Here is a 13,133-nt window from a genome sequence, read left to right as displayed (position 1 = left end):
TATATCCTATTTCAGGATACATTGCATGCTTTACTGTAAGTAAGCATTTAATGATTTGTCTTCCACATACTTTGTTTCATTAAAGAGATCCACTTCTGCTGGCATTTTGTTTCATGGGATCCCAGGCCCTTAGCCTAGTCCCTTAGTAAAGTATTTGTGGAATGAATCAGTCAATATGTCCTCAAACTCAGTATCCTTCTCAAATCAGTTACCTGCTTTATACCATAACTGAGATTATATTATCATAGTGTTAGGACTCAAAGGGAAATATGATCTCGATTTTAGAAGTTTACGTCATCTGTTTTATCACCTCATCCAATGTAAGAATTCATGCTATAAAAGTACTGGTAATCTGGCCTCTGTTTGAGCACTCCTCGTATCTTGAATGCTCTACTTGGTGAGTTAAGTCATCCAGCATACGAACAGCTATAATTTCTACAAAGTACTTCCTTATAGTTGCCTTCCTGAAGCATGTCACCCATTGGTCTTAGCTTGACCTTATGGAACTACAGAGAAAAATATTTGAGTTTCGAATACCCATGTTTGCACTTCACATCTTTGTAGTCCATTATCACACAACTGAAGTCTACTTTTCTTCAGGAAAACATCTAATGTTTTTTCCTAAAAATCCTGTGAAAGTATGTCTAGGCCCTTTCCCATCTTGTTTATTGATGTTTGTACTTGCTTTTGTTTTCTAAAATACTCCCAAAAAGGCAATGCTCAGAACTGGATCTAGTGCTTCTGACATTGTCCTTTTGAGACAGAATGAGACAACATATGCAAAAAAGGAAATCTATATTTCTACTAAGTATAATTGTCTAATTCTTATATCATAAAATCTGCATGTGTTTGTTTCAAAAATAAAAATACAGAATAGTATAAATATACAATATTTTATATAATAGAATATAGATATAGAGTAGTATGGAAAAAAAGCCCTGAAGTCATTCAAAATAACCCATTACCCAAAGAAAAGTACTTTCAGATCCATTCATCTCTGCTTTTTCTCTCACTATATTGTGTGTATGTTCGTTTGTGTGAACATCACACAAACATACTAACATATACACGTAGTTTAACCTAAATAAAAACATAATGTTTTAAACCCGTTTTAAAATTTAATGTAAGCATTGGACATTATTACATAGTTATAAATTTAATTCTGCATCAAAGTTTGCAAACTCTTGGCTGACTAGTTAAATTCAGCCCGTAGACATTTTATTTCCCACCCCCCAGTCCCACCCCTGGGCCTGCACAACATCTGAAAAGCCTAGGCATGTTGCAGCTTCTCCTGAAAAGTGGACAGTCTGGTGATACTTGGTGTGCAGCCTTACCTGGGTGTGGGGGAAGTTGAAGCTCAGGTACATCTGATGCCCTGGGAGGTGTTCTCCAACGAGATCTTCATCATCAGCGTTTCCTGTTTGATGCAAACAGCCTTCAAGAACAGCCCCTCCTGGGTGAATTTGTGTTCCCGGAACATGATCATTTTAATAGCTGTAGCTCTAGGCAGTGGCTGTACCACCATTCATTTCATAAACCCCCTTTCGGTAGACCTTAATGTTGGTTCCATGTTTCTCCTATTATAAATAGTGTTGCAGCAAATATCTTTTTCACCCAGTTGCTTGATAGTCTTATGATGAGCTCCCAGACTAGATGTGGAATTGTGTGGCCAAAGTAGACTTCGAGGTCTCAGAACTTGTTTTAGTCTTTTAAACATCATGAGAACCACAAAAACAGCCTTTATTTTTCACCTGCACTCTGTTAAGCAAACACGTGACCACTCTATATGTAAAAACAATTTTAAAAAATAGAGTTGTTCAAAAATATATAGTAATTAAATTAATATTTTAGGGTAGAAAAATTATAAAATACAGAAAAATGTAAAGGAAAAATATAAATACACTTGCAGAACTTTGAGATAAATATTATCTTTTCCATTTTTGCATTTTCCCACTTATATATGCATATATATTTATATAAACATATATATTTACATATATTTTATACATACATTATTTAATAAGGCTAAGATATACTGTTTATATAATTTTCATTTCTAGTACCTTTTCACCTAATGTTATGACAATTTCCCACATGATCTAATATTCCTCATTTAGAAAATTTAAAAATTATTTAATATTTCAACATATGATATCGCTTATTTAAACAATGCCCTATTGTTGGAAACAAATTATTTCCAAGTTTTTCTTTTTTACAAATAGTATTCCAATTAATGCCATGGTACCTAGATTTCTGTGAAATCCTTAGAATAAATCTCTACACATGTACTCACTAGGTCAAATATCCAACTCGTACAGACAATTTTTTAAAACTATATTCAGACCTTTACATTCACAACTCTATTAAGTATATTGATTTCATTTGTTTTGCTCTTTTGTTTTCACCCTGTTGATAGATAGGTAGGCAGATAGAGAGAGAGAGATAGGCATTTCTTTTAATTTAATACGTCTCTCATTGACCTTGTTGCCTCATGTCTCTGCCTCTTCTAAATATTTTTGCACAGTTTTGGCGTTAACTGGGTGTTTTGCCAAAAAGTCAGTTCAGTGCTCCTCAGATAGTTGTTCAATACTGCCCGCCTCCTCAGGTGCTGAAAAAGGAAATTCTAATGATTTGTTAACACTTGTAAATATAGATAAGATTAAGGCCCCAATTTTCTTATGAAAGCTTACTACTTGGGGCTGGTTTCACAGAAATATCATAACATTATATGCAGTCAAGTTGCACTGATATTCCATATGAGGAAACAAAATCTGTGAAAGGATTTAAATATGAAAATAATTATGTAAATATTATTTATTATTAAGTATAATTAGTAGTTGTCAAGCAGATCCTTTTCTCCCAAAGAGCCACAAATCTTTCAAAATGAATGCTTGCAATTAATAATATTTAGATAGGGGAAAAATGAGTTTTTCTCAGCTTTTCCATCATAGCCTAGATACTGCCAGGCAAACAACTTGATAGAATCAGTGGAAGCTTAAACAGGTGATAGTCTCCTCTTGCTCTCCAATTTATCACTAAATGGCTTTTCTATGGATTGCAATCTTTGAAAGGTTTTAATTGTAGCCTTCTGCTATATTTACCATTAGAAAATTTCATTTTACATGGAGCGTGCTGTTCTAATAAGCAGCGGGTTTTTCACAAACTTGTTTATCATTCACAATGATTAGGTTCCCCCTTATTTGAACTGGTGCATAAAATGCCACTTATGGTTTTTTTTTAATTTTTTAAATTTTATTTAATTTATTATTTTATACAGCAGGTTCTCATTAGTTATCCATTTTATACATAGTAGTGTATATACGTCAATCCCAATCTCCCAATTCATCCCACCACCACCCTCCCCTCGCCACTTTCCCCCCTCGGTGTCCATACATTTGTTCTCTACATCATGTTTTTAAATGATTTTTTCTCTCTGCCTTTACTGTTAGTGTAACCGGAAGTGGGGTCTAGCTGCTCGCCGCTCAAAAGCAAGTAAAGAGGCAAGGTTGGTGGAAAGGAAAGTTTACTTTGTTTTGGGTGCCGGCGACCAGGGGGTGTGGGAGGGAGGACGCCTGTCCGAAGGCCAACTCCCCGCACCCACCCAATCAGGGGGCAAGAGCTTTTATAGACGGAGGGAGGGGGGCTACACGCAGAAACAGCACAGTCAGCTCTGACTGTCATCTTGAAATTGGTCATCGGTGGTCTGACCAGTGTCATCTTGATTGTTTTAAGTACAGTTAGTCTTCAGTTCCAGGGTCGGTTGGTTCTCATTTCTTTGAGGCCAGTTCTCAGAATTGTGAATTGTGGCAGCTTATGTCATACCTACAGTCTGGTCATCAGGTACTTAACTTCTTCACCTAGTGGGGTTTCACACAGCTCACAGGATATGGCTCAGAATATTATCTATAGCCACTGAGGAGGAACTAAAGGTCCTTAACTTTGCTTACTGATAAATTATTATTGTTTTGTCCTGTTTGACTGCTTTTATTTTTTGCTTCTGCATTTTCTCACTTCTCTGGTTAAACTTAATTTTTGGCTAAAGTTTTTCCACAGACAAAAAGCAGGCAGAGGACATGGTTAGGGGAAAGGATCATAGGGTCCTGCTCTGTCTCATTAGGAGTCTCATTTAGGTGCATAGTTAATGTCTGCATCGCTTGGCCTCTGCTAGAAAAGGAGTGAGGTGCACAGGATGCCCACGGCCTGCTCAGAAAGCCTACAAACATTGGAAAGGGATGGCGATATCTGCCACACTGTCAACCTGTTCTACTCGGTGTGCTACTGCCGTTATAGCACATGCTGAGCTGTCATTAAAAATCAGTCAAATCATTCTGTGTAGCCTAGGGAGGTGTGGGAAGAGGGGTCATTCCAGTTGCATAAAGATGATGCATCTGGTTGGCAAGAGGGCCCATATTCATGTTTAATCATGTATGGAGCCTCTGTCGTCCTTCCTGGTCCCCGTTACTCATCTGTTCAGGTCTCCCTGCCTCCCTGACCGCCTCCCTCATCTTCCCAGCTGCTCATATCTGTACTTGATTCAGAGTATCTATGAGAGTCGGCCCTGAGCTGCAGGGCCTGATCTCTGCAAAAATGGATTGGTCTGTCATGAGCCGCACAAAACAAAACGAAAATCAGGAAACGAGTGAAAGCATCTGTGAGCTAAAGTGGAATAATTATACCTCGGTACCCTGTTTATAAAGATATATAGCAGGCTTCCTGCCATATTATCACCCAGTAAGTGTACTTTTTTTTTTCCTTTTAGTGAAGAGAGAATGCTTTTATGTCAATCTATTCATGCTTAAGACTCGCAGTGCCTACTGTCTATAACTGTGAGATACAACTTGGGAAGGATATAGATGGAGTATTTGGCTTCAATAAGGTGGGTGGAGCAGGAAATGGGCCCTACACCTGGCCCTGTTTACGAGTGACTTGTTAAAATGAGCATCTACACCAGGAAAAATTAATCAGCATATGTAACCATAAGGAAGGTGGAAAGTGTTGATCACATACATTGCTCAGGTGCTGTCAGAGAGATTCCGGGGCTGATGGAGGCTATACAAGCCCTAGCATCAGATGGGAACAACTCTCTCCCCCACAAGCTAGCCCGCTTTCCCCCTTCCTAAAGGCAGGCCCTTACAAATGTGGTGTCTGGGGTGGTCCTCTAATTTTCCCTAATCTGTGTGTGGCTGTGGAATGGGTAACGTGCAAACAAAGTGCAACAAAGGGTAGTGAAAATGACATGAGCTCTGGAGTGAGACAGAACTGCATCCAAATCTCATCCCTATCATTGATTTAGTTACGTAAATTGAACAAGTTCCTTAAATTCTCTGAACTGCAGTTGCCTTGTCTGTGAGGTAGAAATCATGTCAGTCTTTACTGGGTTATTGTATGCATTATAAATAATATATATAAAAGGCCTAGCACGGCACTGACATAAAACAGACACTCAAAGTGTTAACTATTACTATAACTCAGGAAAACTACTCTGCCCAACGTAGGCAGTTCTAAAGTGAAACAATATATAATAAAATCTTATTCAGAAGAACTTACAAGTAGGCAGTGGATTGGGTAGCTATATCCTATGGCTAGGTCTCAGTGCATCAATTCATATCCAAGGAGATTCTCAACATGTAGTAGATGCAACGTATTTCCAATTAATGTCATCATAAGAACTAAACCTTTGTATTTCTTTGGTTTCTAAGAAATGTTCAACCTTAATAATACGTTAGAGTATTTCTGGGTTTAGCTCTTACTAAATTATAAATGCTATCATTTTATACCTAAGATGCATGGTTCACTCAGTGCAGGTGGGGGAAAACTGAATGTTTTAGACTGGCTAACTCTGGGCTGCTGAAGTTCTGGTACACGGACTAAGTGGTGAAGTCAGTAAAGCTGATGAGGTTTCATTCCTAAATGTACTAGGACTAGGTCAAGATGCTAGTTTCCAACTGCATATATCCTTTCTGATGATGATCTTTTTTTTTGTTTTTTCTTGCTTGAGTGTAAAGATATTCTTTTCTCTGTATTTTTGAGAAAATATTAGCTTGGCTGTCCCAAGATAACATATGACGTTATGTTAGCTAAAAACTATGACGTTATGAAAGAGTGACTTCAGTGACTCAGTGCTTCCCACTTGGTAATTTCTCTCACCCTCAGGAATAGCCTCAAATGCTAGCTCCCATCAATTACTGGATGCCCCATATTTTCCCAGCATCATTATAATCACTCCTATCAATTCAACACCGGTAATGAGCCAGGCTGCTTATCCATTTACAACCTTCACTGCTTTACATATATTAGCTCAGTTTGCTACCTCTTGTCCCCCTCAAGCCAATATCAAATGTTTATTAATTAGGTAAAAATGGTATTAACCACTTACATCAGGAAGGGCAAAAGGGTATCATCTTGAGTGCCCATTTTGAATGAGTGGTAATGGTTGGCAGAAGTACTGAATTAAGAAAAAAATTTAAGCTCTTTCCAGCCTTAGGGGGGAAGAATGCCGTGATTGATTAGCAGTGTCTGCCTTGGTTAAAAGAAAAAAGAATAGAAATAGGTTGAGTGACTTGCAGGACGGAAAGGATGGGGATTCTTGGGCTCAATTTCCTTTCTGTTTATAAGCTTCTTAGAGACACAGGTAATGTTTCAACTTTCCATCATGTTGCCACAGTGTTCATTTCCAAATCATTTATTTCTTCACTCCTCCATTTATTCCTGCTGAGTTCTCCTGGACTCAGAAACTTCACACACTCTATTCCCTTATGTTGAGCCTCACATACTTACAAGTGGCTTCCAAGTGGCCTCCAAGGGTGGCCTTGTCCTGTTTATCCCGAGAAACTCCCCCAGATTAATATGTGTCGCAACGTCTTTCTCTTTTATTCTATAGAACTTGTATGAATTTGTAATTATTTGTTAGAATGTTTTCTTGTTAATTTACTGTTTCCCTCACTGAACTCTAAATTCCATGAGCCCAAGAACCGCATCTCTCTTTTTGACAAGCCACCTTATTTATACCCAGCACACACATCTGGGAAAGAGTAGACATTTAATAAATATTTGTTGAAACAGCAAATCCACTAAACTTTGGAGATTCAAACTTAATAAAACATGGATCCTGGCTTCACAGAACTCATATTGTAGTGAAGCAGAAAGTTGATTAAGTAAATGATTATGATGCAATGTGATAAAAGAAATATAGATGTAAGGAAATATCACTGCCTGCCTGGATCAGGGGACAGGTGTTGGGGACGCATTCTAAAGGTGATGTCAAGATTGAAGAGTAAGGAGTAAAAATGGACCTTTTAAGAAAAATCAAGCGCTGCAACTTGTGCGATTTGAATTTGATATGTTCCACCATTAAAGTTTTTTTTTAAATCAAGCAGGGTATATTAACATGCAACTGTAGTATTGCCCTAAAAGCATTTTAAAAGAAATATGGATGTCTTACCTACAGAGGCACACAATTAGGCTTTTCCCTCAAGGTATTCTTAGTGTTAACCCTTTTTATTGCTTTTTACTTGATGTACCCACTAATTGTTCTGATCCAGTGGCCTTGATGAAATTTTTCGTCATTTGCAAAAGTGTCAGTGGGGATTATGTGAGCACGAGTCTTTCAGAATTTTAAGTAGAAAATGGCTCACGCATCTCCTACAGTTAGGGCACATGTGGTTACAGTAGAATAATTTAGAGAAGTGAAATTGGGTTTGTCTCTTTAGGTTTAAATATATGACTTGGGGATAATAAAGGAAAATCATTACTAGCACAACAAGGGATATTTAAAATAAAAGATGGTTTTAGGTACACCACTAACTTTCTTACAGCGTCAATGATAAATTGTTAGGTATTATATTGATGGTAGCAGGCGGTAACATGTCCCTTTGTAGTTGAAGCTTTTTTTAAAGCTTATTTTTATTTTTATTTTTTAACATCTTTATTGGAGTATAATTGCTTTACAATGGTGTGTTAGTTTCTGCTTTATAACAAAGTGAATCAGCTATACACATACATATATCCCCATATCTCTTCCCTCTTGCATCTTCCTCCCTCCCACCCTCCCTATCCCACCCCTCTAAGTGGTCACAAAGCACCGAGCTGATCTCCTTGTGCTATGCAGCTGCTTCCCACTAGCTATCTATTTTACATTTGGTAGTGTATATATGTCCATGCCACTCTCTCACTACGTCCCAGCTTACCCTTCCCCCTCCCCATGTCCTCAAGTCCATTCTCTACACCTGCATCTTTATTCCTGTCCTGCCCCTGGGTTCTTCAGAGCCTTTTTTCTTTTTTTTTTTTGATTCCATATATATGTGTTAGCATACAGTATTTGTTTTTCTCTCTCTGACTTACTTCACTCTGTATGACAGACTCTAGGTCCATCCACCTCACTACAAGTAACGCAATTTCATTTCTTTTTATGGCTGAGTAATATTCCATTGCATATATGTGCCACATCTTTATCCATTCATCCGTCGATGGACACTTAGGTTGCTAGTTGAAGCTTTTTTTACAAATAAGCTGGGGGGTTTTTTTTGGCTCGATTATATATTTATTCTTTTATAAGGCAGAGAGGAAGAAAGAGAGGGATAGACTAAGGAAGTATGGAGCAAAACATTTCCTTAAATCACATTTAAAATAAGGTAGAGTGTAGTAAAATACAGGAAGGTAGACTGGAAGGCAACAGTAAATTTTTTTTAAAGAGCTTTTATAATTATATTACATCACTTGACAGAGCTGTAGTGCTTTGTGTAGGCCTTTAAAACTTCCCCCAAACATGTTAATTCACCTTGATTCAATCAGATGCACAGAAGAAGTTCCTTGTTGGGTTGGTAAAGCAGAATCATATCCAGGCTCTAGCTGGATCCAAACACTATTGCAGTTCTGTACAAACCTGTGTGGTATGTACAGATAGAAACAATAATATGTAAACCTGTTCCCCTTTGGTACATTGATCATTTCCTAAACTTATTTCACCTGTACCCACCACCCCTCCCCCCACACACACACAAAGCACTAATACCCCTGTAAGATATATTAAATGTGTTGATTTGGATAACTAGAATTTGATCGACAGAATTCCTCCAGCAAGAGGGAGTTTTAGGTAGAATGGAAGAGAAACTCATGGAAACGCTTGAATGGTCCTTTCCTTGATTCCACAAAATGAGTAAGACTGATCGAGTCCCTTTAATATGCAGCATCCATATTGCATTTGTTCTTACATTTTATGCTGTAATTAAATAGAGTAAAAGTTATTGAGTGAATATTAAGTTTATTGGGTAGCTGAGTTGATAATTGTATTTTATTTTTGTGCATTGGAAATCTATGTACATTTATATTGTAGGAATATGGCAATGCTCCAAGAAAAATGAGAAATTCACTGGTAATTTCCCACCCAAAGAGAGCCATTGTTAACGTTTTAATATTATATACTCTGTGTGTCAGTTTGTTTTTTAGTCAAAAATGGCATCTTGTTGCTTGAATTTGCATTTCACTGATTATGTGATAAAAACTCCTTTTTAGGGCTTCCCTAGTGGCGCAGTGGTTGAGAGTCTGCTCGCCGATGCAGGGGACGCGGGTTCGTGCCCCGGTCCGGGAAGATCCCACATGCCACATGCCGCGGAGCGGCTAGGCCCGTGAGCCATGGCCGCTGAGCCTGCGCGTCCAGAGCCTGTGCTCCGCAACGGGAGAGTCCACAACAGTGAGAGGCCCGCGTACCGCAAAAAAAAAAAAAAAAAAAAAACCTCCGTTTTAATTTTCCTTGAGGTAACATTGGTTACCGCCTCTCAACTCGAAATTCACTCTTTTGTTACTTGCTCTGTGAAAAGTGCTATGGGTCCTTTAAATAGTTTTTCCTTGGCCAGCTCGTGTGATGTTAGGCTTTCCTAATTGATGGCACCTGAGGAAGGTGTTGCTTCGTGATGCCCCGGTGCTTGCTGGGAAGGCTCTTGGTGGCATCTTCAGCACCCACTCACTCCTGCAGCACCGAGGGCGTCCTCAGCCCTGCTCCCGGGGCTCACAACTTCTCCAGTAGTCGGCTTCAGCAGTGCGCAGAGAGAGCAGTGGACGACAGCTTCCGTCAGCATCTTCTATCAAGCAGTTTTGGAGTAGCGCCTCAGGTTAGAAATCTCCCCGTGCATAGCTTAACTGGAACCCTGGAATGTGGATTTCCAGCAACTTACAGAGGGCATATTTCCAGAAAGTTCCACCGTGAGACACCACAGCAGCTTCTTTACCATCCAGTGAGCCACAGTCATGCCCTTTTCAACCGGGTCTGGACCTCAGTCCTGTGGGCAGGGAGGAGGAAGTCTTCTTTTCAACTGGAGGGTTAGCGGCTCTCCTTATTTCTGCTGTGTGTTTTGGCGTTCTCTTTACTTGTCGCTGGCCATTCCTTCCTTACTCTAATCCTCTTTCATAATTAATAGTTTTTTCATTACACTTTCCATGCTCAAATTACTGTTTGTTTTTCTTCTGGTTGGACCCAGAATAATAACTAAATAATCTAATATTAGTGTGTTATTGTTTTATTTTAAAACCCATTTTTCACATTTTTTTGTTTCTACATCATTATTTTAATGGTTTCATAGTAGTCCATGTAGTAGTAAATACTTCATGCCTATTGTTATATAGTTTATAATATATGTTTTCATTTTCACAATTGTAGACAATGCTTTAGTGAACATCTTGGTACACATCCTTTGCTCCTATCCATAATGATTTTCATTAATTCTCAGTCATTTGGACATTTTAGTCAGAGGCAAATGATGAACACACCACGTAAAGTGCTTTATATATTTCCAGGGGAATACTGGACATATTATTTAGTGCCATAGCAAAACATCAGAAAAAAGTGAGGAAATCATGATTTTTATTGTCTTCTGCCAAACTCTCATAGCAAGAATCTGAAAAATCTCTGGTGAAACACAACTGAAACTAGATTTGAGATTGAGCCATTAAATCCCAGTTATCACCAATCACTTCTGGCTGCTTCTGATTAAACACTTTCTTTGTGTTTACGATTGGGGAATCCACCTCATGAAAAGAATGGCAAATGGGAAAGAAGTAAATGATTCGGAATATCTTGGTCGTTCCTGGGAGAGCGCTCTGACAAAGCAAACGGTTTACCTGAATGTCTTAAGCAAACTGAGCTTGGCTGATTTCCTGTGCTTACAGAAAAGAACCGCTGTAGCTTCAGCTGGAAACCCTAAGCCAGTGGCTCAGTGGTTGTTTTTTTGACGTGCCTGCATCACAGGTATAAACAATCTGCGATGTTGAGCTAAACATACCTAAACTGCTGAGGATCTTTCAGGTTAATTTAAACCAACAGGGAATGATCCTGACTGGCAACAATAGAAGATTCTCTCCCAGCAGGAAGTGCATGGGGGCATCCCTTCTAGATCAGACATGCTTCAGAGACTGCTTCTGGAAGCGGTCGTCTTAATTGAATGTTTGTTTCTGAATGTTTGTTGCTCACAGATGTTTCTCACCAACACTGTTGAGCCTTTTGGTGGTTTCCAAAAGAGGCTATGTTAATCTCAGAACAAGGAGATACAACATATATGACGTGTAATCACACTATAATGATAAAAATAGACAAATGCCATCATTATTGTCATGGGCATTATCAACAACACAACACAATCACTGTAACTTATTGGGCACCTGTTATGCAGACAACATGTCTCTTGTCCATGGATTAGTGTAGTTAATCCTCACAAAGCTCTTAGTAAGTAAGTACCAATAATATCCCCATTTTACAGATGAAGACACTGAGGAAGAGAAAAGTTAAGAATTTGCCTATGATCAGTTATCCATCTGTTCAGCCAGTGCACAAATTACACTGCCCAACTCCAAGATCAGGTGAGTACAATGGCCTGAACACCATGCTTTACTGCTTCCCAAATATTTAGGAGCTAAAAGAAATCAAGTAGTGGACCTTAAAGAAAATCTTCCTCTACCTTCGTTCAACTCTTTTCGCTTTCATTTTGGTGGAGTCTGTGAGAGACTTAATGTATCATGTAGAATTATCAAGTTAAATGACTGCATTTTTCCCCTTAATTGACCATTTTGAACTGAATTGCTTGGATTTATCAGATTTTTTGTAATGCAGTGTGGTCTACAATAGCTATTACCAGCCTCTTTCCCACCATCACTACACCTGACAAATAAAATTCACACATATGACATTCTATCATGTGCTTATCCAGAATTAATGCACAAAGCTGCATAAGTAAAAATCTGGTTTATGCACAGTTTCTTCCAGGCCAGCTGCTGTGTCTCCCAGTCACCCTAGGGTCTGCAGTTAAGGACCTGCAAGTCTAGAGAAACTGAGAGAGACGTGTTGGCTTGGCCAATAGATCTTGAGCACCTATAAAGTGCAAGGAGCTGGATCACTGTGGTGGACTTGTCGGGGATTTAAAAATAATAAGACAGCCTAGGAGACAGGCTTTGACACCACTGACAAAAAAACACTTCAATTACCAGGCAGTGAGAAAAGGAGGGCCGTGGGTAGAGGAACATGTCAGCAGGGTGTGCTGCGCGTGGCCCATCTTCAAGTCTCAGTTGAATTCTACTGTTCAAATGTGGGCCACTTGTGGGAAATTCTGTACCATGAGGGTTTTTCTTAATGTTTAAAAAGTCTTACACAAAGATGAATAGGAGACATAGCAGGTGGCAAATCAGAAAGTTGTGTCTTGTAAACAGGGGGAGGTCAATCCAACCTCCAAATCCCAAAATATGTCAATATCCCATAATAGAGAATCACTATCAGGGAACTTGCTGTTTGTTTATTAGTGGCAGCATGGCATAAAATCAGGATAATTCAGCGTTTAAAATCCCTTTGTTTGAATTTATAACTAGTATAAATACTTCTAAGATTATATACATTTAAATTTTTTCTGCAACAAGTTAGGATTACAAATTCACATGATGCTCAAAAGAACACTCAGAAATATTTAATGAAAATCTTCATTCTAGTGATGAGGAAACTCTAGCTCAAATAAGAAGCAAAAAACCATACTCAAGCAAACAAATCTGTAAAAGACTTGTAATCAGAAATATCCAGTTGTCCTACCTCCTAATTTTGTGATCCATCTGCTTCACCATCAGTCAAAAAATCTGATTCTTCGAATAAAGAACTTTGGCTT

The 13,133-nt window shown here is 38.6% G+C and overlaps 1 protein-coding gene across 13 annotated transcripts in view; it reads left to right on the top strand.

Annotated features, from left to right (window-relative positions):
• The first annotated feature begins 8,063 nt into the window (after positions 1-8,063).
• The window catches only part of LOC137220004 (ferritin, higher subunit-like), a 58,044-nt gene continuing 52,974 nt past the window's right edge, over positions 8,064-13,133 (top strand). The window contains exons 1-2 of one of the 13 annotated variants that reach the window (XM_067729443.1): positions 8,064-10,106; positions 11,748-11,847. Coding sequence is in view for 5 of the 13 variants with exons in the window: in XM_067729446.1 (XP_067585547.1) it covers positions 9,909-10,106; positions 11,748-11,847 (298 nt within the window). In the remaining 8 variants the exon portion in view is untranslated. The remainder of the gene's footprint in view (positions 10,107-11,747; positions 11,848-13,133) is intronic. The other 12 variants (XM_067729444.1, XM_067729441.1, XM_067729442.1 and 9 more) reach the window with 12 other exon arrangements.

Source organism: Pseudorca crassidens, chromosome 2, assembly GCF_039906515.1.
Source record: "Pseudorca crassidens isolate mPseCra1 chromosome 2, mPseCra1.hap1, whole genome shotgun sequence".
Lineage (NCBI taxonomy): Eukaryota > Metazoa > Chordata > Mammalia > Artiodactyla > Delphinidae > Pseudorca > Pseudorca crassidens.
The sequence above is the reverse complement of the archived record's forward strand: the minus strand, read 5'-3'. Positions and strand labels throughout refer to the sequence as shown.